Source organism: Heterocephalus glaber, unplaced genomic scaffold (genome assembly GCF_053883595.1).
Source record: "Heterocephalus glaber isolate CG9 unplaced genomic scaffold, H.glaber_assembly_v1.0 deba00001504, whole genome shotgun sequence".
NCBI classification, from domain to species: domain Eukaryota; kingdom Metazoa; phylum Chordata; class Mammalia; order Rodentia; family Bathyergidae; genus Heterocephalus; species Heterocephalus glaber.
In genome coordinates, this window is record NW_028258324.1 from 48,008,687 (window position 1) to 48,032,906 (window position 24,220).

A 24,220-nucleotide genomic window follows, 5' to 3' on the forward strand; every position below is an offset into this window, starting at 1 on the left:
CACCATGCTTTCATTACTACAATGAATTATAGCTGACAAAGGGTCAGTCAAACTTTCCAGGGTTCAGATTTTATCTGTAAAGCAGAGATAGTATCTACTATACTTCATGATGTTGTGGTACAGAGACCCATACAAAGCTGTCATACAATGGGCATATGCACTATGGACATACACCTTACAGCTGATTCTACTGTTTCCAGAACAAGGCCAGCTCTTGGGCATTAAAGAGATACATTAATCATAAGGCACAGAGGAGCACTGCAACCCAAAGCATATATGAAATCTATGAACTACCTAACCACAAGATATGATCCAGGACAGAAATATGGATTGCTGTTTAACTGAACTCATCTTGTCCTTAAAATTCAAGTCTGGAGAGATAGTTAACACTCTTCCCCAAGGTGACCTTCCACATGGACCACATTCTGCTCATTAATTCCCAGGCTTTGGACTTTTCTCTGGGAGGCCTTGTTCTGCATCTGAGCTGGTTTATAGAGGGGTTTTTTTTCTCCTTCTCTTAGTAATAATAGGCAGGAATAGTCCTAGTACTTTTTCAAATTGATATTTGCTATTTCATAAAACACTTTGGATAATTTTTCATAAATATCTTCTACTCTCCAAATCCACCCAAAATGCATTCTAGTATAAAGTGTCATTACTCTAGCAGAATCAGCATTTAAGGCTACATCTGTATCCATCTTAGGATGATGCTTTACCACTAGGAGAAGAATGGCCTTGAACTGCTACCACCATGGAGAAAACATTCAGTTACTGTAAAGGATAGAACTCAGCAAAAACACAAATATACATGCGTGTACAAACACAGACACAGACATATACACACACACATATACACATAACTTGTGTAGCCTCCCCATCTGTAAACTATAATATTCAGAAGTAGGCATTGCTTTGCTTCTACTCTAACCCAAAACACTGTCTGTGAAGTGGGGATTTTCTCCCTTATATTTATTATGGAAATAAATACCAGCCACTGAGAACAGTTGATCCCAGAGCTCACAGACTCACACTGAAATTTGAGCACCTGGGCTGGTTCGTCAAGAAAACCCGGACAGAAAACCTCTCAGCTTTAACTAGGACATCAGAGAGCCAGAAAGGGCAGCTCACAGTGGGCCTTGGTGGCTCAGGACTGGAAGCCTTGGGCTTCCTTGTGTTCTCACCCTTGGGCTCCTGAGAAGCAAAATCCTGAGTAAAATGTCGAAATCTCTGGATGTTCATGTTCTGAGCAAATGGGTATCGTAATCCCAACTAATCTCCAAACTGGATGGTTAGAAATGCAAAGGTATTTCCTGGGGACTCATTCACTCTTCAATAAGATAGAATATAGACTGCTGAGAGGCAAATAATGTAAATAATGACTGGGTGTAAAGAGAAATGTTATCAATACCTATCTTATATGTTCACAAAATCATGAATTTGAATGAAATCTATGCCATGACGCATAAGATTTAGGCCAAATTTCAAAGAGCACATTTTACCATGGTATTATTCATCAACTTAACCAGGTATTCACAAATCAATACTTCTAGACTGGAAAAGAGCATTCAAACAAAGAGCTTTTTGTTTTGGACATTGCAATGTTGTTTTGGGTTTTGTTGGTAGGCTTGTTTTGTGCATGTGTGTTTGTATGTATGTTTTCCCTCATTCTCTATCAACACTGGTTTCTTGGCCACACCTTAATTGATGATATATTTATGCAGATGATTAAGTGTAGTTAATCTTGTCTAAGCAAGTCTTTTCGTGAGCAACAGATAAACTGGAGCCTCAAGGAAAAGGGTGGTCATGGCTCTTTGTGAACTACTCATCCCAACTTCCCATCCTGCTGCAGAACACAAAAGCTGGGGTTTTTCCAAAGGGTATCCAGTACCTCCTCTTTGGAGTGCTCCCACAAGGACAGACTCACTCAGAGGAGAAGGGGAACTTGGTGATAGGGTTCTTGATGGAATGGACAGTTTCGAAAGGTCTGAAGTATCTCTCAGAGTACATAAGTGGGTACAAAATAGTAGGACAAAGTGTGCTGGACATTTAGGTCACAAAACATTCCTTTTCTTTAGCCAAAATCACCAGAAGGACTAGCTGGAGGAATCAGACTCTGTCTGATTTAAAACTTTTTAAAAAAAGAATATACAATCACTTCTGCCTCCATATAAAGAGGAGGACATGCAGTCCCGTATTTTCACTAACTTTCACTGTTTTGACACATAAAGAGTAAGAATGAGATACATTTGAGTAAAACTTGTCATTGAAATGTCTGATAATAGCTGTTAGTGGCACTATGCTGTTCCTGGGTTGTTGGCACTACATACTACAATCTGCAGGAGAAGAAAGAGTCATGTCATCCTTAATAGAAAGAGATATGAATATTCTTTACACAGGTATTCCTGACTTCTTTCATGATAAGTTATCTAGTAAACAGCTTGTCTTCTAATATGGAGCCAGATGATTCTCAACTACATTACTCAGAAATGCTTTCTTTCCACCTTCTGTTTCATTATGTGCACCCACACCCTCAACTCCTAACACAAACACCTATGCACCCCCATTAAAGCAGAAAATCAAGAAGCAAAGGGTGTGCAACTTGCTGTAATACCACACCAGGTTACAGGTAACTGGCCCTCCGTCCACATGGAAGAGAGAAAAAGAACAGATTATGCACCTGGCAAATATCTGCATGGTCTCCAGAGCAGCAAACTCATCCATTTGCTACAAGAGTATACACAAGTGCAGCTCAGAGAATAAGTCAATTCAACACACATTTATCAAGCTCCAGTTTGATTGCTGAGACTTTCTGGAAAAAATACCATGCACTTGGCTAGTGGAGCTAGTTTTTAAGAAGTCTAGAATTATACTATTTCTTTCTCTCTCTCATCAAAAACAAATCACTAGAAAAGACACAACCAGCTCCCTCAAATCATCGGCACACAAGTATCTCAGATGGGAAAATATACCAAATGTCAGACATGCTAGATTCTTTTTTGTAGATGAGCAAGAATTCCCTGCTTATCTTTTATAGTTTGTTGTATAAAAATACTGTCTGCACTAAGAAATCCCTGATTAATTACCTAGTTATCCATCATCCTTCAGGATTTTGGATATAAAGATTAGAAGAACTATATATTGAAATAAGTCACAGCATCACTCCCCCCACCACCACCTTTTTAAAAATAAGATGGGGTTTTGCTCTGTTCCCAGACTGGCCTTCAACTGAACATATGATCCTCCTGCTTCAGCCTCCCAAATTACCAGGAGTACAGGTACACAGCCCTGTGTCTGGTTTGCTCTATATTTCAAATTCAGACATATTAAAGATCTACTTAAAATGAATTCTAAACACGCAATGCAAAGACCGGGAAAAACCAATCCTTGGAAACATTGAAGGAGATATTTTTTTTTTCTTATCTGAATTTCCCCCTGGGAAACTTCTAATGGAAACAAGCTAGTTACCCAAAGGTCAGACTCCACTCCCTACTTCGGGGCTTCCAAAAAGCCATTTATGAGCTCTGAGATCTGCCTCATCATTAAAACAGGGATAATTATACCTTCTCCAACTTGTGAGGTTATCATAAAGATCAAATGAAATAACAAATATGAACATTTTTCTGGCAACTGTTCTTCATAATATCGATAGGTGACTCTGCAGTCTCCAAAATATGATAAGGGAAACAAAGCCTAAGAAAACCCATCTCTGTCACCAAAAGTATGCACCAGCGTCTTGAAAAGTTCAGATGAGGTCTGGCCTCTTGCGTTTAGCTAAAAGAGGTTTCAGAAAAATGTCCATGAAGCCACTTTTAGAAAAAAGAGAAACATTTTTCTCTTTATCCTATTTTCTTCCATTACCTTGAATGATAAGAAGTTGAAATTAAGTAAAAACTATTCATATCCCACTGAGATAGGGAATTCCCAACTCAGCAACCATTAGAATGGTATGCATTTTTAAAGTTAGCATTTTTAACCGCCTGCTCTGAACTGCCACCAGATGAAGGGTAAAGTAATGTCCCTGCCCTCAGGAAGCACAGGGTTAGAGTGGGAGATGCCAGAGAGTGCACTAGGGAACAGCTGGGTCAGTGAGAGCCACCAGGTGCAGGGACGTTCACCACACTCTGCTGGAGGGGCTGATCCCTGAGCGGAGTGTTAAGGACACAGAGCCACTGTCCAAGATGTGGAGGTGGCAAGTATACAACAAGAATAAACAAAATCTGGGTGCTTTGTGCACAAGTGTCAATGAATGTTCTACCGTTGAAGCACAGCGGGAGTGAGGATGCGCCACAGAAGAGACAGGCGGGGGTGGCAGGCTGCATCATGAGAACCTGGGACTGGGGACACAGAACTGTGCTGCTTGGAGTATCAGGACCCCACTAGGCATGGGGCCACTCTGCCAATAGATAAGGCCAGCGGAGGATCAGGGAGAGAGCAGTATGCTGGTAAATGGTTGGTTACATGAGGTAGACACCAACTACCTTCCACTCAGACCCTTCTGCTTTTGTATGGAATACTGGAGCTTCCTGTGGAGAACATTTTGCTACTAACACTGAAAATTGATGTTATATTTAAAGGTAAAGGGAAATCTCATTTATAAAATTTTAATAAAAATAACCACAGCCCAGAACATTTTCATGAATATAACATTCACAATACTCTTTGGAGGCAATATAAAATGCTGGTATCTTGTTTGGGTGACCTCGACCTGAGAAGGTTCATGTTATTTAGTTGTAAACAATGTAGAAAAATCAAGGGCTTTATTTAGGTGGTTTCAGATTCTGGGGAACACACTGGAGCCCTGCTGGTTCTGGGCACTCAGTCACCTGAGGACGAAGTGGTCTGTGGGCCAGTCAGTAACCAGGAGGGAACCCAACAGAGAGACAGGTAGACGGGCAGGCCATTCCAGGCTGGCTGGAGATTCAGTGCTGCAAGACATTATCCAGGAAGCCACCACCTCAGCAGTTAACTTAACTGGGAATATTTTTTAAAGAGAGACCAGGAATGGGGTATAGGAAGTTAGTGTTTAATGGGAAGAGAGTTTCAGTTTGGGAAAATGAAAATGTTCTAGAGATGGATGGTGGTAATGGCTGTGCACTTAATGCCCATGAAAAGTATCCTTAAAAAATATCTAAAGTAGTTAATTTTACAGTATGTATATCTAGGATGTGAGGGAGAGAGAGAGAGAGAGAGAGAGTTAAAAGGTAGTAGGATTTCCAGTAAGATCAATTCAGATAGAAGTTTCTTCTTTGAATACAATGCACAGATCAAAGGTGAATTTCTCAAGAAATGGTTTAAAGAGAAGCATCAATTCCAACATGCCAGTGGCCTGTCACAACCATGTCCTAGTGGGCCATATTATGCAATTAAGGGCAAGTTTCCTAAAACAACAGAACATCTTCTCCCTAAAGGAGACTAAATTCTTCACATACTTTAGTTCCTAATTGTTCTGTGGAGTCCACAAAGATGATGTGGTTCATATTATAATCACTATTATTATAGTAGCTCCTTTGTATTTATTTAGAGTTCTCAGTGAATCAGCTGCTACCCTTTCGTTCCTTGTTGTAGATGGAAACCAAGTAAACACAGGTCTGTGCATTGCCTTGTAAAGTGCAACAGGACCAAGACCTGAAACCATGCCCAAAACCAGTCTTCAGCAGAAGTTAAAAACGACCCTATTTGCAGCCCCAAGCCAGGCTTCCCTCCCCATGCCAGATGCCCACCATCTAGAAAGGCTCTTACTTGGTGGAAAGAAGGTACTGCATTTGTTTGTCAAATGGTAGATACTACTGTTTGCAGATGCAAAATATCCAAGTGAATTTAATAAAAGTACATTTGAAGTAAAACTGAAGAGACAAGAAATTCAATTCCAGTGCCCCAATTGATTGGTTATTCTTTTTAAAAGTATTTCAAATGTTTTCCATATACAAAGAAGTTTTAAAACTGTGAAATTCTAGGCTCTTTAATCCTGGCAGGATTTCATTTTACAGGTTACAAATAACCCCAGAATAATGGTAATTACATAGTAACTATTGATTATTTAATTACTTGAAACTGCCGTATAATCACCAAGTCGTTGAAGGTATTATGAGATCTAAAAACTACAAGTCACATGGGTGTTGCACATCAAGCTATTTGGAAATTCAGTCATTGATATGAGATGGAATGAAACTACTTTGAACTGAAATAAACACTTCAAATCAAAAATGAGTATATAAGTAGTGGTCCATGCCTGGATCTAACAGAAAATCTCATCAAGGTTTCATCTGATATGAAAAAGTACACATCATCACACACTGAGGCAATGAGACTCTGCCCAAACCTTGTGGCTCTGAATTAATGACAGTGGTACAAAATGCTCAGTTGTCTATACCTTTCAGCATAGAGCTGCTGAACGAAATGCTACCAGGCCAAACAGGTATCTTAGGAATGTGTTTAGGCACCCCCATGAATCATTTTGCTAATGGTTTAGAATATTTCTATCAAAAGGTTTTGATTTGTGTTTGGGCTGGGGATTTAGCTCAGTGGTTCCGCTCCCTGCCTCCCAGGCACAGGGTCCTGAGTTCAATCCCTGGTACCAAAAAAAAAAAAAAAAGAATTAAAAGGTTTTGTAGTTGAAAAAGCACAAGCTATGAATGGATTCATGGAAGCAGTTTATGGAGGTCATGCAGACTACCACTGTAATTAGCACTAAAAGATAGACTATTTGCAAAGAACTCTGGAGACCATTCTGGCCTTCATTATACAGATGCTCCTCTACTTATGATTGGTTATATCCCAATAAATCCATCATAATTCAAAAATGCACTTAATGCCACTAAGCTATGGAGCATTATAGCTTTGCTTAGCCTACCTTAAATGTGCTCAAAACACTTACTTTAGCCTACATTTGGGCAAAATCATCTAATACAGAGTTTATTTTATAATAAAGTGCAATTTATTGAACACTGTGCTGAAAATAAGTCTAATGGTTATATGGATTTTTCCACACCATCATAAAATCAAAAAACCAAAAGTTAGCGAGCATTTAAAGATGAATCAGGTCCTAGAAAAGCCAAATGATTTGCTTAAGCACACATAGTTAATAAGCTACGGGGCCAAGATCAAAGGCAGAAGGAGCCACCAGCCTGAGGTCTGTCTAGTATAAGTCCTGCTGGCTTCCTAACCCTGCTTCAACTAGTATCTCTGACCTGACCTGGGCAGGCAATAGTGATCACACCATTGGGTAACACTGCTATATGAAGCCTGATCTTCCCACAGTCTCACAGAATTGGCTGTGCTCTGTACACTCCTGCTGTGGGGCCTGCAATACACTACTGAAGTGACTCATTTACACATCTCACTCCCCAAAGATTTGAGACAGAGTCACACCACATGTGTATCTCTAAACCCTGCCCTGAAGGTGAAGCCAAGCAGATACTAGATGCTCATTAAGAAGGCTCATGCTGAATATGTGAATAAATGTAAACAAAACCCCAAGAGTGGTTGAGTCTCATCCCTAAAGACAAAGACATCCAAAAGAGCATTTGTACCACTTGAAAGGCCACACCTCATCCCAGTGGCACTCAATCCTAGTTCCATTTGAGAAGCTTTGGGAAAAAAACAAAATCTTTCCTCAGCTCTACAGCAGACCAACTAAACCCAAATGTCTAGACTAGGACCCAGATAACTACAGTTTTTTCTAAGTTATCCAGGTGATTTCTATGTACAAGGATGGATAAGAATCACAAGTTGCAGTGAGAAATTCTACATAGTTCCCCAAAGCAAGTTTTGGTAGCAATACTGGAGGTTCTGCCACCTAGCAGAGAAAGCAATCCTTGCATATGGCATCTGGCACATGGGCACTCATGAAGGTCTTCCATCCATGCTCACAGGGAAGCCATCTAATTCATCATACCCAGCAGATCATAGCCCTCAATGACATAGTCTTCAACTATGCAAACACAGGCATTTATGAGGATAAAAAGGAGGTATCTATAAAGATGAAAGACTCATCAGGCCAACACACTCGAAGGTAAATAATTCTCCCACCTATTGAAGAACAGAGCTAGAACTGTTACCTCTAACTCTGGCCAACTGCAAAGAACTTACACTCTGAGATTAGATAATAACCCTGAAGCCTTCGCCATAGTCAGATGAATCTGTGACTAAGAACAATGGCTTGCATGGACTGTAGCATCTTACAGACATTTTGTAAATAAATGTCTATTTGACAGTAAAACAATCACAGGTTTGGCACTCCTAGGAAAAGAGTGCTTGGATGGGTTGGTAACTACAGCTTTTTTAATTACATGAAACCAACTGGTACACTTGACCATATCTTTAATTTACAGTATTTTAATAAACATGCAAAACTAAACAGTGCAAAATTTTTTCTGAAAATATCAAAATACCAGACCTGGCTCAACACCCTGGTTTACAAGAAAATGGAAAAGCCAGCACTGCAGTGATGTTTTACACAAACTACCTTGGACCCAAAAGGGAAGGGAAGATAGGGCGGTTGCAGAAATGGTGAGTGGCACCCCTGTGTGGTACAGTGACATAAACCACCTTGATATCTTTGTTCTATGGGATAGTTCAAGAGGTATTAATATGGCTTACTTGGGGGAAAGAGACAGGAATCCAAAGTTAAATAAATTAAGAAAATACTGGCTGAAACAAAGGACTACAAATGCTAATATTACCTCCCTTCCAGAAGGAAAGTCAACATACTGTAAAGATGCCTGCACAACCATGTTAATGGCAACCCAATTCACAAAAGCTACTGTAAGCTGTGGAACATGGATATAGTTTCATTCAGTCATTAAGAGAAATGAAATCATATCATTTGCAGGAAAATGGATGGAACTGGATGGAGATCATCATGTTAAGTGAAATAAGCCAGACTCAAAAAGACAAGTATCATGTGTTCTCTCTTGAGAGTTGAGCGACATAAAAGTAGTAGGAGGACTATTAGAGAAGAGGAAGGGAACAACGGGGAGTAGAAAGGTAGGGGAAAGGGGGATAACAAGGGTGAAAACGAGCTGAGTATGTTGTATGCAGGTATGAAACTGCCAAAATGAAACTCAGTAATCTGTATAAGTAATAAAAAGTGGGGAAGAATGGCCGGCTATGCAACCACTCTAATCATTCAACATTTTATTCACAGGGCTTATCTTGGAGTTCTGCTGAACATATTTTGAGCAATGTGACAAACTAGCTAACAAATGTTAAGGAGGCAAAAGGCAGGGAAAGGCAAAGACAGAGTGACTTTCCATTCAATCTAAAGGCCTTGGTTTTCCTAAAGACCCCAATCCAGGCAATGGAAGGGGTATAAGAATGAATCAGTAGCTGAAGTTGGGCTACCACGAGGGATCATCATTTACTTGGTAACACATAGCACAGTGATCCTGAGGATGAAGGCAAGAGAGAACAACATAGTGTAGACTGTCACTCCTTCCATCTGCCTTGTAATGAATGATAATAGCAATAGTCAAAACTTACCTATACATTGTGGTTAATTTTTTTTTTTTTTTTTTAGAGGCAGGGTTTTGCCATATAGTTCAAGCTGGTCTCTTTTTTTTGGTACCGGGGATCGAACTCAGGACCTTGCGCTTGTGGGGCAGGCAGCAGAACCACTGAGCTAAATCCCCGGCTATGGTTAATATTTAACAAAGTCTTATTGTACCCATTAACCCACTTCAAACTCACAATGGCCTGGTAGGGTATATCAGAAAAGATATTTTAATTATCATTTTAACGATGATAACAACTGAGGCTCTAAGTGGGTCTATGGCAAAATTAAAACTAAGGGAAAGTAAGGGAAGAACAAAAATCCTAAAATAGGTCCTCATCTCCTAAGTGACACTCATTCTACTCCACATGTCTTCACTAATGTCACAGTAAAGGCTTTCTACTTCGATCTTTCAATACCTAAAAAGGAAATACTGTTGATTCCCCCAACTTATAAAATATATAATTATTCAAAAATGACTCTTACTTTACCAAAGTTTCATAACGCTGAAATCAATGCTTACTTCCTCTAAGAATCAATCTTCTCTTTACAGAGTATTGAGAAATTGTCTTTCTTAAATGCTCAAGACAAACTATAATATCTAAATGGCAATTATATCATCAAATGTCATACAAGAAGTACTGAGAATTGGATTTCATATAAACAGTGCTATTCTGAGCATACATAGAAACTAAGAAATCAAATGGAGAAGAAAATAAAGAAAAAAGATGTGTTTGTGAGTTCATCCTTCCATGAACGTTTCTTTCAGATCATAAAATGTTCTCCAAAATCAAGACCAAGGAAAGAACACAGTACTGGTGTTTGGGAAGAAGAAAGGGTTGTTGAGTGTCTCCTATATATCAGTCTCTGGGCTGAGGGTTTCCACACACTTTACACTTCAGTTTTCCTAACAACCTTTGATTTTCATAACAACATCTGAGTTTTCAAGACAACCCTACTGTTAATAATGGATGAAGAAATTTAAACTAAGAGACTGTTGATTATCTTCACACAACTAGAACTAGAATCAGATGAAGAATCCAGCTTAGTATGGTTCTAAAGTCCTTTCTGCTTATAAAAATGCCAAATTACACTCCCAGACATAGTGCAAATGTTAAAGATTCTAATTTTTTTCCAAATCTCTATGCTATACAGCCTCTTCAAGATTCAATTCTGGGGCCAGGGATTTAGCTCAGTGGCGCTGCGCCTGCCTAACAAGTGCAAGGTCATGAGTTTGATACCCGGTAAAACACACACACACACACACCAAAAACAAAAAGATCTGATTCTGTCTGGGCAGCATTAATTGCTCTGCTCCGTATTCTACAATCCCCACCTCTGCTTATATCTGAATTTTAAATGTTTTGCCATTTTGTCTTATCCTTTGATCAGTGATTCTCAACTAGGGGTAGTTTTGTCCTTTGGAGGACACTGGCCTGTTCTACAGACATTTCAATGGTCACATATTTGTAAGTTAACACCCAAGATGCTGGTAACACCCGCAATGTACAGGAAAGCCTCCGTGACAAAGAATTATCCTGCCCAAAGTCTCAATAGTGCAGACTGAGGTTGAGAAATCCTACTTCAGGGTGATAATATGATTTAATAGATGTGCATTTTTCCTATAAAATGGGACGTGAACCATCAGGAGAAATAATTATAACAAATGGTACTCCCTCCAAAAAAACTTTAGCTGTCAGTGAGCACTCCAAGTACTAATTAGATCATCTGACTGCATACTTATGAGTAGGAACCACCTTGGTTAGCTCTGCATTACTCTCACACAAAACACAGAGCTTTTTTTCACTGTCACTCAACAAATGTGAAAGAATACTCTTTGTATTTAAAAACGTTAAATAAAACAAACAAATGCAACTATTATCTAAAAACACAAAACATTCATCCATACTAACTCCTTGCCAAGAAGCAAATAGTATCATTCATGATTCACTACAAAAGACTATGAAAAACTACACTGTACCCTGGGTAATGTCATAGAATTGTCTTCCTATCAGGACTGTTAATAAGCTTACTATCAAAATACGTTATAGATTTTTAAATAAAAGATTAAGAGATCATGATATACAGATTTGAGGAAATCTCAGCAACAAGCTCCAGTTACTCTATACTAGGACACTTTTGACAATATTGACTCTCAGGTCTTGAGGCAAATTATTCAGGAACAACCTTCAGCTGTAATCACAACCATGTCAAAAACACTGCCAAGTTAAATCTCTGAATTAGCCAAAACTGGCATCTCATCTTAGGTCAAGATCTTTATATTTTTTGCTTTTCACAGTTTATATAAGTTTGGTTCAGCAAGGAAATACTAAAGCAAATGATCACAAAAAGGACTCCCTCAAGTGACCTTATAGCAGGATGACAGACAATCATTTTTGCAGAGTTTCCTGAAGTGTGGTCCCAGGGCTTTGAAATCAGAATGAACCCATATACTTACTAAAAGTCCATGATGGTGAGCCATACCCTAGACATATTAAATCAAATTTCAGAGGTTGGGGCCTGGAAATCTACATTTTAAATATTTTCCCAAATATTTATTTTGCATAGTAAAAATTGAAAACGTCCGCCAGGTGACTGAACCCCACAAAACTGTTTTGACTCATTTTGTACATTTACATCACACAGATTGTCAATTCTTTTAACGCAAAGTCCACTTCCTACTATAAAAAGCAAGTAGAGCACTTAATTTGTTATTTTTGTGCAAATACACTTTTCTGAAGTTAAGCAGACTAATATTTTATGGGAAATGTTGGAAAAACTAGCAACAAATACGGAAAGTACAATTATAGAAAACAAAACCCAATTCTGGCCCAACTCTGTACCACACTGGGAATACAATGATGAACTGGGTAGGCTATGTCTCTGACTTTATTTTCCCTATTTATGTATTTAAATTGTTTAATATGTACATAAGCAAGGAAGTAAGATAATTCAGAGTGGGATCATTTAGCTAATACAACAAGTTTATGGAAAGAGAAAGTCTAGAAAGAGGGAAGCAGAGGCAGTGGCTTGTTGTAGGAGGCTTAAAGATAAAAACTAGCTTCCTTGAGGAACTTTAGATTTGAGACCTGAAGGGGGAGGAGCCAATACTGAAAGGACAAAAATGTTCAAAACACAAAGAACTATAGCTATAAAGCCACTGTAGAGAGAATAACCTCTTGTGAAATTATGATAGAATTAAATAATATACATAAAAGGTTTTGTGAAATACAGAACCACTAAAAAGCCAGGCATGGAGGCACATGCCTATAACTCCAGCTAGTCAAGAGACTGAAGCAGGACAACTGCAAGTTTGAGGCCATCCTGGGTGACTCAGTGAGACCCTGAGTTAAAATAAATAAAGTGATAGAGTGCTTGTCTAGCATTAGTAAGGCTCTGGGTTCAATCCCCAGTACTAGGTGGGGGGGGGGGGCTACTGAAAGTGTAGGATTTTTTAGTTAACACATTAGGGTATTTTCAAGGGTAGAAGCAGGGATAATGCAGAACTTTCAGTCTATTTCATATGAAAAATAAACTAAGCAACTGAGACTATAAAGCCTAGAGAAAAGGGGACACAAGTACATATTTGGGGCAAGGAGGGGGAAGTCTTCAGGTATCTGAAGGACAATGTTCTTGTGGAAGAGTTAATTCTAAATAGTTCTACAGGCAGAAAATGGGGTTGAAGTAGTAAATATTTCAGGAAGCAGAATTTTGACTTAATGAAGATTCTAAGGAGTTGCAGGAAAATGAACTGATTACAAGATAATGAGTTCTACATGATTGGAAGAGATCAACAATATTGCCAGTTGTCAGAAAAATGATCACACGGATGACCTAGAGGACCTTTGTAACCAGTTGAAAATGCACACGGTCATGTTGCATCTCTCTCTTTCTCAAGCACTATAACCACTAAGATGGACTCTTTACTTTGCACTTCACAGCTTTAACAAGGATTGAAAACACACATGAGAAATACAGAGGAATCCATCATATTCCCAGTTCACAGTGTCACCCTGGAAAAGTATGTCTCCATGACTGTAAGAACATTCTATATTTCAAACTGGCAATTAAGAAATAGGAAAAACCAATATTCACTGTAAGTAGACAGCTAATTTCAAGTGGTATTTGAAGGTAAGCATTGACCAATTATTTTGACTTATCAAAATAATAACTCTACCAAAAATGTGTCCAGATTTCATTAGGTTCCTAATAGGTAGTATGCTGATAAACAGCCAAGACTATTAGTAAACAAGTATGTGGCTTTGTGTTGGTCTGATTTTTACATGGGAGCCATGGGCACAGGGAGATAAGTTTCCTCATTAAAAATCCTGATGGGGAATAAGTATTCTTTATTATTTACCCATTCTGTCTAATAAATAAAGACAAAGAAATACTAAATTGCTACTTGATTGGTCAGGACCAAAATGATAAACATAAACAAATCTAGCCTATCAAGAACAGGCTCCACAAGCTGAACTTGGGAGTAAGACCAGAGCCAACTCTGAAAAGCTGAACACTATTTAAATAATGCCTTACAAATGGCCCTTATATAAAATAGTTATATTTCTTATCTAGTTGTATCAAGCTCACATGCAGATATACTTTAGGAACACTCTCTCACTATCTACATATACTCTATTTATTATAAAAAATACATTTTTACTTTCTTTTTTTTTTTTTTGGTACCAGGGATCAAACTCAGGTTCTTCTGCTTGCAAAGCAGGCGGTGAAACCACTGAGCTAGATCCCCGGCCCAAAAATACATTTTTAAAGAATTATTTGAAAATAAAAATCTATGAATCTCATAGGGCAACTTATTTAAAAAGTTATGATGAGATTTTCCACAAAATGAAGGTTATATCTATCCAGTTATTCATAAAATCCTACCTTACTTTATGAAACCCAGGAATAAGAGAAGAGGAATTTGCAAAAAAATCAGTTTAACATTTAATGTAAAGAAAATATCAGCATTTCTGTATAAGAATCCCCTCCTAAGGCTACCAAATTTCTATTTATGCCTACAGTATTTTAAAAGCATAGTTACTTTGTAAAAGTTACAAAATAGTATGAAAATAAATCACTTCCTAATTTAATTTTCTTTAGGTTCTCTTTTCTTCAAGTTCAGATTTTGCTATTTTATTAAGCTCTAACCACTCTGGTCAACAGCAGGACTGGAGTAGTCCTCAGGAAACCCAGGTATCTCTGTGAGTGAACAGTGCCACCAAACATCACCTGGTTGCCTAGAAACCAAATCCTTACCAAGTGGGGTGTTACTATTCTATAGCTAAATCATCACAAGCACAGAATCACTGAAATAGCCACAAAAGAACAAATAGGGCCGCTAAAATTGAGACTAAGCTTCTTGTCCCACAGTTCAATGCATTTACCATGTCCATTCACGCCGATGGACATTCTCTTCCCCTCAGCATGGAAGGTGCCAATTATTGTATCAAACACTAAGAGAATGCAACCCTCTAGAATAATAATGTCATTTTTCAATCTAGCCACTAAATATCTTCCTTCTCTTAAAAATATATGAGACCTCTTGGCACTGTTTCCTTTCTTCTTATTATTGACATAAAATTAGGGATAATTTTTGTTTTTTCAAACATTCTCATCCTTAACGGAATGCCTTTGTTATCTCTGCTTGCAAGAGTGTACAGTTACACCTCTTGGATTAATGGACAAGGCTGTGAATTATCTCCCAAATGTACATTCTGCATGTGGAAAGAATTTTACAACAGAATGGCTGTAAGAAGTGGCACCATAAAGCCAAGAGCCAGCTACAGAGTTGCTCCTCCATTTTGACAAGAAGTCAGAAGTAACTGTGTACCTAAATCAGGATTTAATTCATTAGCCACGTAACTTCCCAAGTTCAATCCAATTTCTCGAAATGCAATAACACTATCTTCCAACCTAATTATCTTCATTGAAAGTATTTAAAAGCATTTGCTGAGACACATTTCTGTCTGTGTCAGACAGGATCAACATCAGGTGAATAGCTCAGTAGACTACATTCTGTCTAACTGTAGGGGGCTGACATTTTAGGAAATGATTGTTTTTTTTGCAAGGGACAAACTCTCCCCTGGAGCGGACACCAGAAAGTCTATCCCAGTAAATAAAGGCACATAAATATCTATCCATTTACAACTGTGCTTAAAAATCAGACTGAAGAATACCTTATATACATACTTTAGACTTTCTACAGAATTGAAACTATTATAATCTAGATGACTTTTACAGTAATTTTAATCAACTAAGAAAAGTTTGGGGATTGAAGAAGGACTTTTTAAAAAATAGAACAATGAGGTAATTTATAATGGAAACATCATCCCATACCACTACCACTTAGGAAAATGATGGCTATTTCATAAGAAAAAAATGATAAGAAACTTCTGGCTTGTTCTGAAGGCATTTCAATAGCTCATCAACCAAAACTCCCAACATTTTAGTCCAAACAGTTCATTTCCATTTGCCTTTGAAAATCAACAGAGGAATCAGGCCACATTTTTTTTAAAAAAAAAAAAAGAAAGAAAAAAGAAAAACAGCCTATTTTTAGGTCATTTACAAGGGGAAAACTTGTTTTTTCCCCAGTATTGGGCATTGAACCTAGGGCATTCTCACTGAGCTACATCCCTAGCTCCTTTCATTTGCCTGTTTGTTTGTTTGTTTGTTTGTTTGCTTAGGGACAGCATTTCACCAAGCCACTAAATTGCCCAGGGTTGGCTGAAACTTGCAATCATGCTGCCTCAGCCTCCCAGAGTGCTGCGATTACAGACCTGCATCACCACCATCACCACACTCAACAGGGAAAATATTTTTTAAATAATTCTTTTGAGTGAATCTGTGAACAAAAATTAGTAAAACAGCAGGAAAATTAACCTCAACTCAAGTTTAACTTTTAATTGTTTATTAACTTGCAAAATTCCTTACTGCCACTAGGTCTTTGCTTTGTGAGAGAAGTAGCCGTTGTTTTCCTAATACTATTCACTAAACTCAGTTAGTGTGCTCTAAGCCAGTTACAAATCTACTTTTTCACCTGTGATAATTTAAAAGCTTAAATTTCTAAACTAAATGGCAGCCTCCACTCCTTTGAAAAGTAGCTTTCACAGTGCTGGAGGTAAACGAAACTAAACACTTAAAAAGTTTGAAATATGCAGTATCAAAATTCATGTGTCAGATACAAACACTGTAATATGCAATGAGGGAAAATGTCCAAGTCACAGACTCCACTGTAGGCAATGTGGTTGCAGGTAGAGATGGATGGTCCATTAACAAGTATATTATCTTATTTAAAATCTTGTTGTGAAGCATTTATGAGCCGTGTAGATAGCATTGTACTCAGCACTCAGGATCTGAAACTACATAGAAGCCATGCTTACACTAAACCACACACAAGCTCAGACTCGGTGGACTTACCTTATAAACTTGCCCATATGTTCCATTTCCAACAAGTTCCACCAATTCAAAGATCCCTGCAGGGTCCTAAAAGAAAATAAACAATAAAAGTTCAAAGCAATACTCCAGACATTGTCTTTTTCCAAAGCAAATACTTATTTAACATAAGCAAATAACTTCAATTTGGAGGCTCTGATGTCAATATTAAATATTACCAAAATTTTAAAAATGTAATTCCACTGTGGCTGTGGAATTGGTCAGATGCAATTTTGTTTCTATTTTACATGGCTATGAAATGGTTTCATATCAGAGAAAGGGAGATATTTCTTCAATTAAAACAATGAAAAGGAATTAAGATATTTCTCGCCATCAGGTGGAAATAAGTTTGCAGGTAAGTCAAGACATCATGAGAGTCTCCTCATCCTGCGGAGATTCTATTGCTTTAGGGTATTTCCCTTGTTTATGTTGGAGTTGCTTATTGGAGTAAACACTGGGGTCAACAGTTTCTAAAGAAAACAGGATCAACACAACTATGTCTCCCATAATGCTTTTCTTTGGCTTCATCTCCCCTCTCTATAATGCTGCCCTTGTGAATTAGGCTTCTACACTACCTTCAGCATAACTGAAGGCTTTAGAATAACAACTGAATTGGAGAATTACGCAAGTTCTTGCCACCAAACAGGTGTAAACCCTTGTAGTCAGTTGAATGTTACTATGCTCAGTAAATGTCCAATAATCATGGCTATTATTACTGAATTACAATCACAACTAGTTGAAAAGGAAAAAAAAGCCTGTAAAATTCAGAAGAAACTGACTTTTATCCCTACTGATTCTTAACTGGAAGGAAACTGCTTCCTGTAAATCAGGAGTCATAAACTTGATTACCTACAAAGGCCAGGTAGCTGAGGTAAGTGTGCAAAGTGGTCCACTTGAGGACCTGGGCCAAACTGAAGAAGTCATGCTGCCTGTAGGACTGGCTCAGGGGTAGGTAGAGGAAACAGGTGCTTACTTAGACCCAACTGCACTGTCAACATAGGAGCACAATCTTGCCAGCTCTTAATTATTTTCAAGAAAAAAAATTAGTATTTTGTTTACTGTGAGATCTAAGTTTTAAGTGTTAGGCACTTAATTAAAAAAAGAAACTATCCTGAGGGTGATGAATACCTGTAATCTCAGACTCTGGGAGGCTGAGGCAGGAGGATTACAAGTTTGAACTCAAACTGGGCAACTCAGTAGGACCCATCTCAAAGTAAAAAATTTAAAAATGGCTGGGGATGTAGCTCAGTAAGAAGGTCCTGGGTTCAGTACCTAGGATTGAAAAAAAAAAACTGAGACAAAAATGACCATAAACCTTAGCCTAGCTGTAGGAAACACATATGTGAGCATTGTGGTATATTATTATAGGGTGGTTGAGAGGCAGGAAGGCAAAGCCTGAGCTTTAGATTCACACAGACCTTAATTAAATACAGTGTTTTCTTGAGTGGCTGTGTGATTCCGGGAGAGCAGCATAATACCAGAACCTATAAAACTTGCAAAACTCTTGTGAAGAATAAGTGAGTACAAAGCTTTGCACACAGTAAACAATCTCCTGATAGGTAATAGTAACCATTTAAACTAAGGAATTACACTACCAGTAGCATTCTAACAGGGGAAAAGCTGCTTCAGGGAAATAGACACTGTGCTTTCCATGGGAAAGTAGACAAAAAATGTTTGATATTACAAGAGTTCTCTAAAGACAGTCTTCGGAAAATCAGACTCAAGAAAAACTCATGGTTATATGTCCTTTAAGGGTTCAAATAAAAAATAAATGAAAAACAAAACAAAACAAACACCAGAGCAAGAATATAGTCATTGAGAAACTAGAGTTGCCACTGCTCATGCTTACAAAGCCAGAAGAATGAGAAACCACACTCCAGCCTTGTGTCCTGAAGAACCAAGACCTCCAGAAGTTCCAGTGTCCTGGCAAGTGAGGGCAATACTTGAGCAGAACCCAGACAAGAAAACACTATGAGAAGACCAGACCTGAGTCTATGCTCTACAGCTAAAACCAACACCCAGGGGTGAAAGATACCATCAAGACCACTTGAGGGCCCTCAGGTTGGGAAAGAAAGAAATTTGTTCTTTTAAGCTACTAGGAAATTAGAGCAGCAGGTTTTATTACCGATGGAATTAGACAGAAATGAGGAAAAGGAAAAAACCTCCAAATGTGGTGGCAGCTGCTGTGTGTTTCTAAGCTGTGCTTCCAGTTGTTTGTTTGCTCAGTGGTGTTTCTGCAACAGATTTGGAGGGAAATTCTATATTTGTCAGAAATATCTCAATGTGTTCGAAGCATTCATTTTTTCTTGACTTGAAAAAACTGGGAAAGAAAGGAGATTCAGGATGCTAACTCCTTAAGGAGTCTGGTAATCAATCGGGGGTGTGAGGGTGCACAGGAGCTGAAACAGGTGCATGGTAGCAATTAGCTTGTGCAGCCAGGGCCTCTTGACCTCCTGAGACCCTTCTTGGGGATGGGTTCATAGCTGGGGCCCAGGAGGATCTGAACAGCTGACTTCACATGCTTTTTTCTCTCCCTGAATAGTCTATTAATGGGCATCTGACCCAGGCACTTAGAATCAAGGATGCTCCATAAAGGAGACTTAGTTTCAGCTGGTAAGAAATAGAAAGGCTCTTTGCTGGACACATCCAAAGGGCTCAGAAACAAAAGGAAAAGGAACTTTATGAGTCCCGCTGGTAACTGGCCATAAGTAGACCACCACATCCCATACACTAGAAACAGTCACATCATATTGGTTCCATGTTAGATCTACAATGTTCTCTAAACTCTCGTGGGTGTGGAAGGTGACTGAATCATAGGGGCAATGGATGTGCTATTTGGAGGTGGGGCCTGGTTGGAAGAGATGGATCTCTGGGGCTGTGACCTGGAAGGGTCTACCTCCCTCCTTGGCTCCTCCCTTATTACTCTGCTTCCCGGATGCCTTGGCATGAGTGATTTTTCCTCCACCATGCCCCTCTGCCATCCTACTTCTGCCCTGGAGCCAGCCAACCATGGACTGAAATCGTGAAGCAAAATAAACCAAATCTCTCCTCTTTTAAGTTGTGAGTGTTGGGTGTTTTGTTACAGCAATGAGAAAAATGACTAAAACACTTCCCAAGCCATAAACTCTAAGTATCTCAGAGATTAAAGCAGAGTGTGTTTACTGCAGAATGACCTGGAACCCATTCCTATCAGGGACTGAAGAACTGGACCAAGCAGAAGGAAGAGCTGAAATGTGATCCAGTGGAAACAAACCTTCCTCTGATTCTGCAGAAGCGCTTTCTCCCAGTTTTCCAATTACCTAGATTACCTAGATCCTGGAGAACTAGATGTTTGTGAATATTCCTCAACACAAATACATATCGTAGTTAGTTACATTCTCATGGAATAGTGGTTCACCTTGAACAGGGTGAGCAGCCGGCTTCTCTCTCCCACTGCAGCAGGACTTCTAAGGTAATTTTTTCCAAAGGGGGTCCACTACCTCAGATTTTATGTGTAAGCGTCTCTTCTCAGTTCTGTCCCATCTTCTCCTCTTTGAGGCAGTTACAACACTGCTGAGCCACTTGTGTTGAGACTAAACCTCCTCCATCTTCCATCACACTTCTCAGGCTCTCTCACAGATTCTCTTTCTTCTGTGGTCTGGCTCAAGGTCTGGTTTCCCAAGCTCCCATTCTTGGCCATCATTTCCCTCAATTTGTTCACTGAGTGCCAATGATCTTATTTCCAAAGGCCCACCATATGCATCCATCCTACTCCATTCCCAAGAGAGGGCTCACCTTTTCTTGCGGGAACTATTTGCTTTGCATACGTTTTTTCTTCCTTTCAATCTATTCACCAGACGAATCTTTCCAAAATATATAGCTTAATCATGATACTTCCAGATTTAAAATCCTATAAAATTTGGTTCAAATTGAAAGTCAAGGTCCTGTCGCTCTTAGGCTCAGCCTTCATCCCCAGCACCAGGTTCCAGGATTCCGGGCTCTGAGCAACTAGGATCCTAAACTGCCCACCATCTCCCTGACACAGCACACTAGGCTCTGTGCCCACAGGTTCTTGATGCCTGCTGGCCTAGATCATTCCTTCTTCCATTCTCTAGCAGACAAGCCCATCCTCAAAAGCCTAGGGAAGACTTTCTCAATCAGGGCCACTGTCTCTCCACAGCCCACTGTACATTCTCTGTGATAACCGCTTTCACACAGTGCTATCCTCGAGCATGGTTTTCTCCTTTGGTGGATTACCAAAGCCCTGGGGGCACAGACTGCAATGCCAAAACATAACTGGGGCATAATTATTAACCAAATGAGGTTGGTGGTGTTCCACTCGCACTTCTCTATGATGTGTAAATGGAAGTCCCTCCCTCCCTCCTTCCCTCTCTCTTTCACATCACACACACACACACACACACACACACACACACACACACACGGCAATGGAAAGCAGAGCCAAAGTCCAACACACTTATGCCATTTCTTTTCAAGCTACAGAAGCTGTTCAAGCCCCCAACACCAACCCCAAACACAACGCTGTCACATGTAAAATTCCCTGTAGTATTCCCAACTCTAAAAACATCCATACAAATAGAAGGAAAAAAAATGGAAACAAAGCTTTTGTAAATAAGGAAGGGAAGAGAGGTTGAAGGGAGAACAGGGGAATGGGAAAAAAAGAAGAATTAAGATATATCATGTACAGATACAACTTCCCTATGTCATCATTAGGTATATCTAAAATGTACTAATAAAATTAATTTTAGAAAAAAACACACACACATACATAGAGCCCACAGATGTGAGATGTGCCTCATGGATCTTAGAATACTGGCTGTCAGGACATGGCTGTGTGCACTGTGTCAGGGAGAGGCTGCTAGACCTAATAATCATGTTACAGAGACAGGAAAGCAAAGAGACAAGAGTCAGCTTAATTTTTCCTCTTGTGTTTGCTTAGCTGCTCTTAAAGCCAGGATGGGCAGCATGGAAGAAGGTTACATACTCCAAGGAGAAAAGAGCAAATCATTGACATTTACCAAAGTCAGCAATCCCTGTTGGCTACACATGCCTTTATTCAGATCTTAACCTTTGCTGGCAGGCCCAGAAGAGAATTTAATTCTAAGGTGGAGTAGTTTACGTTATTTTATAATGAAATATAATGACATAGCAAAAGCCAGGCTTTTCCCTGAATGAAAATGTTACTTTTCAGCAAGTGCTAAGAGGCAAATTCAACTATTTATTATAATGAAATCACAATAAGAGCTAACATTTCATAACTACTTATGTGCCAGGGATTATTCTAAACATTTTTCTATGAATGGTTCATTTGATTGTCACAACTCTTTGAAATGGGTGTTATCATTACCTTTGTTTTATGAGTGAAGAAACTGAGGCCCAGAAAAATGAAACACTTGGCCATGGTCACACGACTAATCAGTGGCAGAGCTGGGACACATGCACAGCTAGTCAGGCTCTGTGCCCCTAGCTCTTAACCATTACACTGTCAGCTCCATGCAATCAGAATTCTCAGTGCTTGACTTACTACTCACTGGTTCTCCAGTGTGGAGTGAGTATAATAACTGCTCTGAGCCTCTGTTCTTCCATCTTTAAAATAAAGATACTGTCACTTCTCTCCTGGGCTGTTGTGAGGACCATGAAAGTGTCTAGGCCATCTCAGGCCTGACACGTAATAAAACTTCAATAAATAGTCCCTTTTCCCTTTGAAAACAAGTTAATAAACAAGGAAGTATGCCACAGGAAAATCCAGTCTGCATTTCATAGATTTCCAACTGAAAAGTCAATAAAACTCACAAAGCCAGTAAAAGAAAAATCTATTACCTTTCAACCAATAATATTACCACATGATTAACCAACAGGGTCAGATATTTAAGGACAAACAGATGTCTCTTTAGAAATGAGTGGGGCGGTTGAGAAGACACACGAAGTTTTTTGGGCTCCCAGAATGTTGGAATAAATTCTCTCTTCCATCAGCTGATGAAATTTGGGGAGGACTGGAGGGTTGAGATTGCAGGTCTAGGGACTGATAGTTACTGAATGATACCTTAATTCATCCAGGTGCCCTGGATATCCTAGACTTGTTAGAAGACTAAATAATATCTTGAGACTAAATCCTAAAGATTGAAAACAGTAAACATAAACCTATTATACCAAGGACGACACTTCCTTGGCATCATAGAAGAAGCTGTTCTTCCCTACCCGTCTTCTTCGAATATGAAGTTAAGAGAGAGGGACAAGGAAGAATCAGGAGCAATGGCAAAACTCTAAACACCCCTTGTCCAAAACTCCTCTAAAAGACATAGTCCTTCTATGACAGAAACTTTTACTTGAGGCTAACAGACCTCTGGCAGGATGAAAGAAACCCTAGCAGAATAATCACTGCTGATACAGCTCCGGGTCCCCTGGGGTGACTGTCTACCCCGGATTCCCTACTGACGGGCCTGCCAATCCACTCTGCTTACTCAAAACTTACTGGCCTGAAAAAAGACCAAAATGTTATTTCTCTTAGAACCATATTTAGCAGCTGTTTTGTTCAGCTTCAGCCCTAACTGACAAGCATATGCTTACAAAGGGAAAACAGAACAAAGAAAACAGGAACAGTGGAACTCTCCATATTTATCTTGAGCCTTCAGGCTTTTTCAACACCATTGCTTTTTCCAAAGTCCCTGGCTAGGAAGCACTGTGCTGACTCAACATCCTGGTCTCAGTCCCTGAGGCATTCCCAGGTAGGCCAAGTCCCTCAACAGCCCTTTCTCACTTACTGTCCCCCTTTCTACTACAGCGTGAGGGGGTGATTGAGGAGTCAAAGGTCTTCCCTTACCCAGTAGCATTTATTTAATCCCTGACACGTAACTGGCACCCTCCATAGCTAACTGCTGCTATGTGTTACATCCCATCCAAAGTCAAAAGGGAATGTGGTCTCTGTCTCGTGATGCTGTCAGTAAGGAGGGAAGCAGACATGAGCAAATACATGTGTCGTTGTTAAATCATCACAGTGATAACATACAGGTAAAGATGTTCAAGAGTATCTATCTAGGAGATAGAAAATACAGCCCTGGAGCTTATTGTCATTAACATACTGGCCCAAGACATGCAGCTCAAATGGAGCAGATAATTCAAGTAAAAAAAAATATAAAATTAAATGAAGATAAAACACTGTTGTTGGTTTTTCTTACTTTTTAGTACTGGACAAATTAAACTATGCAGACCTATCAGACAATCAATCTACAACTATGATTCAAGTCTGGATTCTACTTCTTGCTAGTTTATCTGACCTCTCATATTCTGGTTTTCCCA

General features: G+C 39.2%; 1 protein-coding gene across 6 annotated transcripts in view; it reads right to left on the reverse strand.

The window, feature by feature from the left end:
* Nucleotides 1–24,220, reverse strand: part of Tnik (TRAF2 and NCK interacting kinase) — a 397,016-nt gene that overhangs the window by 288,408 nt on the left and 84,388 nt on the right. For all 6 annotated transcript variants that reach the window (XM_004834596.4, XM_013071572.3, XM_004834595.4 and 3 more), the window contains one exon: nt 16,910–16,975. In XM_004834596.4, the coding sequence (XP_004834653.1) occupies nt 16,910–16,975 (66 nt within the window). The remainder of the gene's footprint in view (nt 1–16,909; nt 16,976–24,220) is intronic.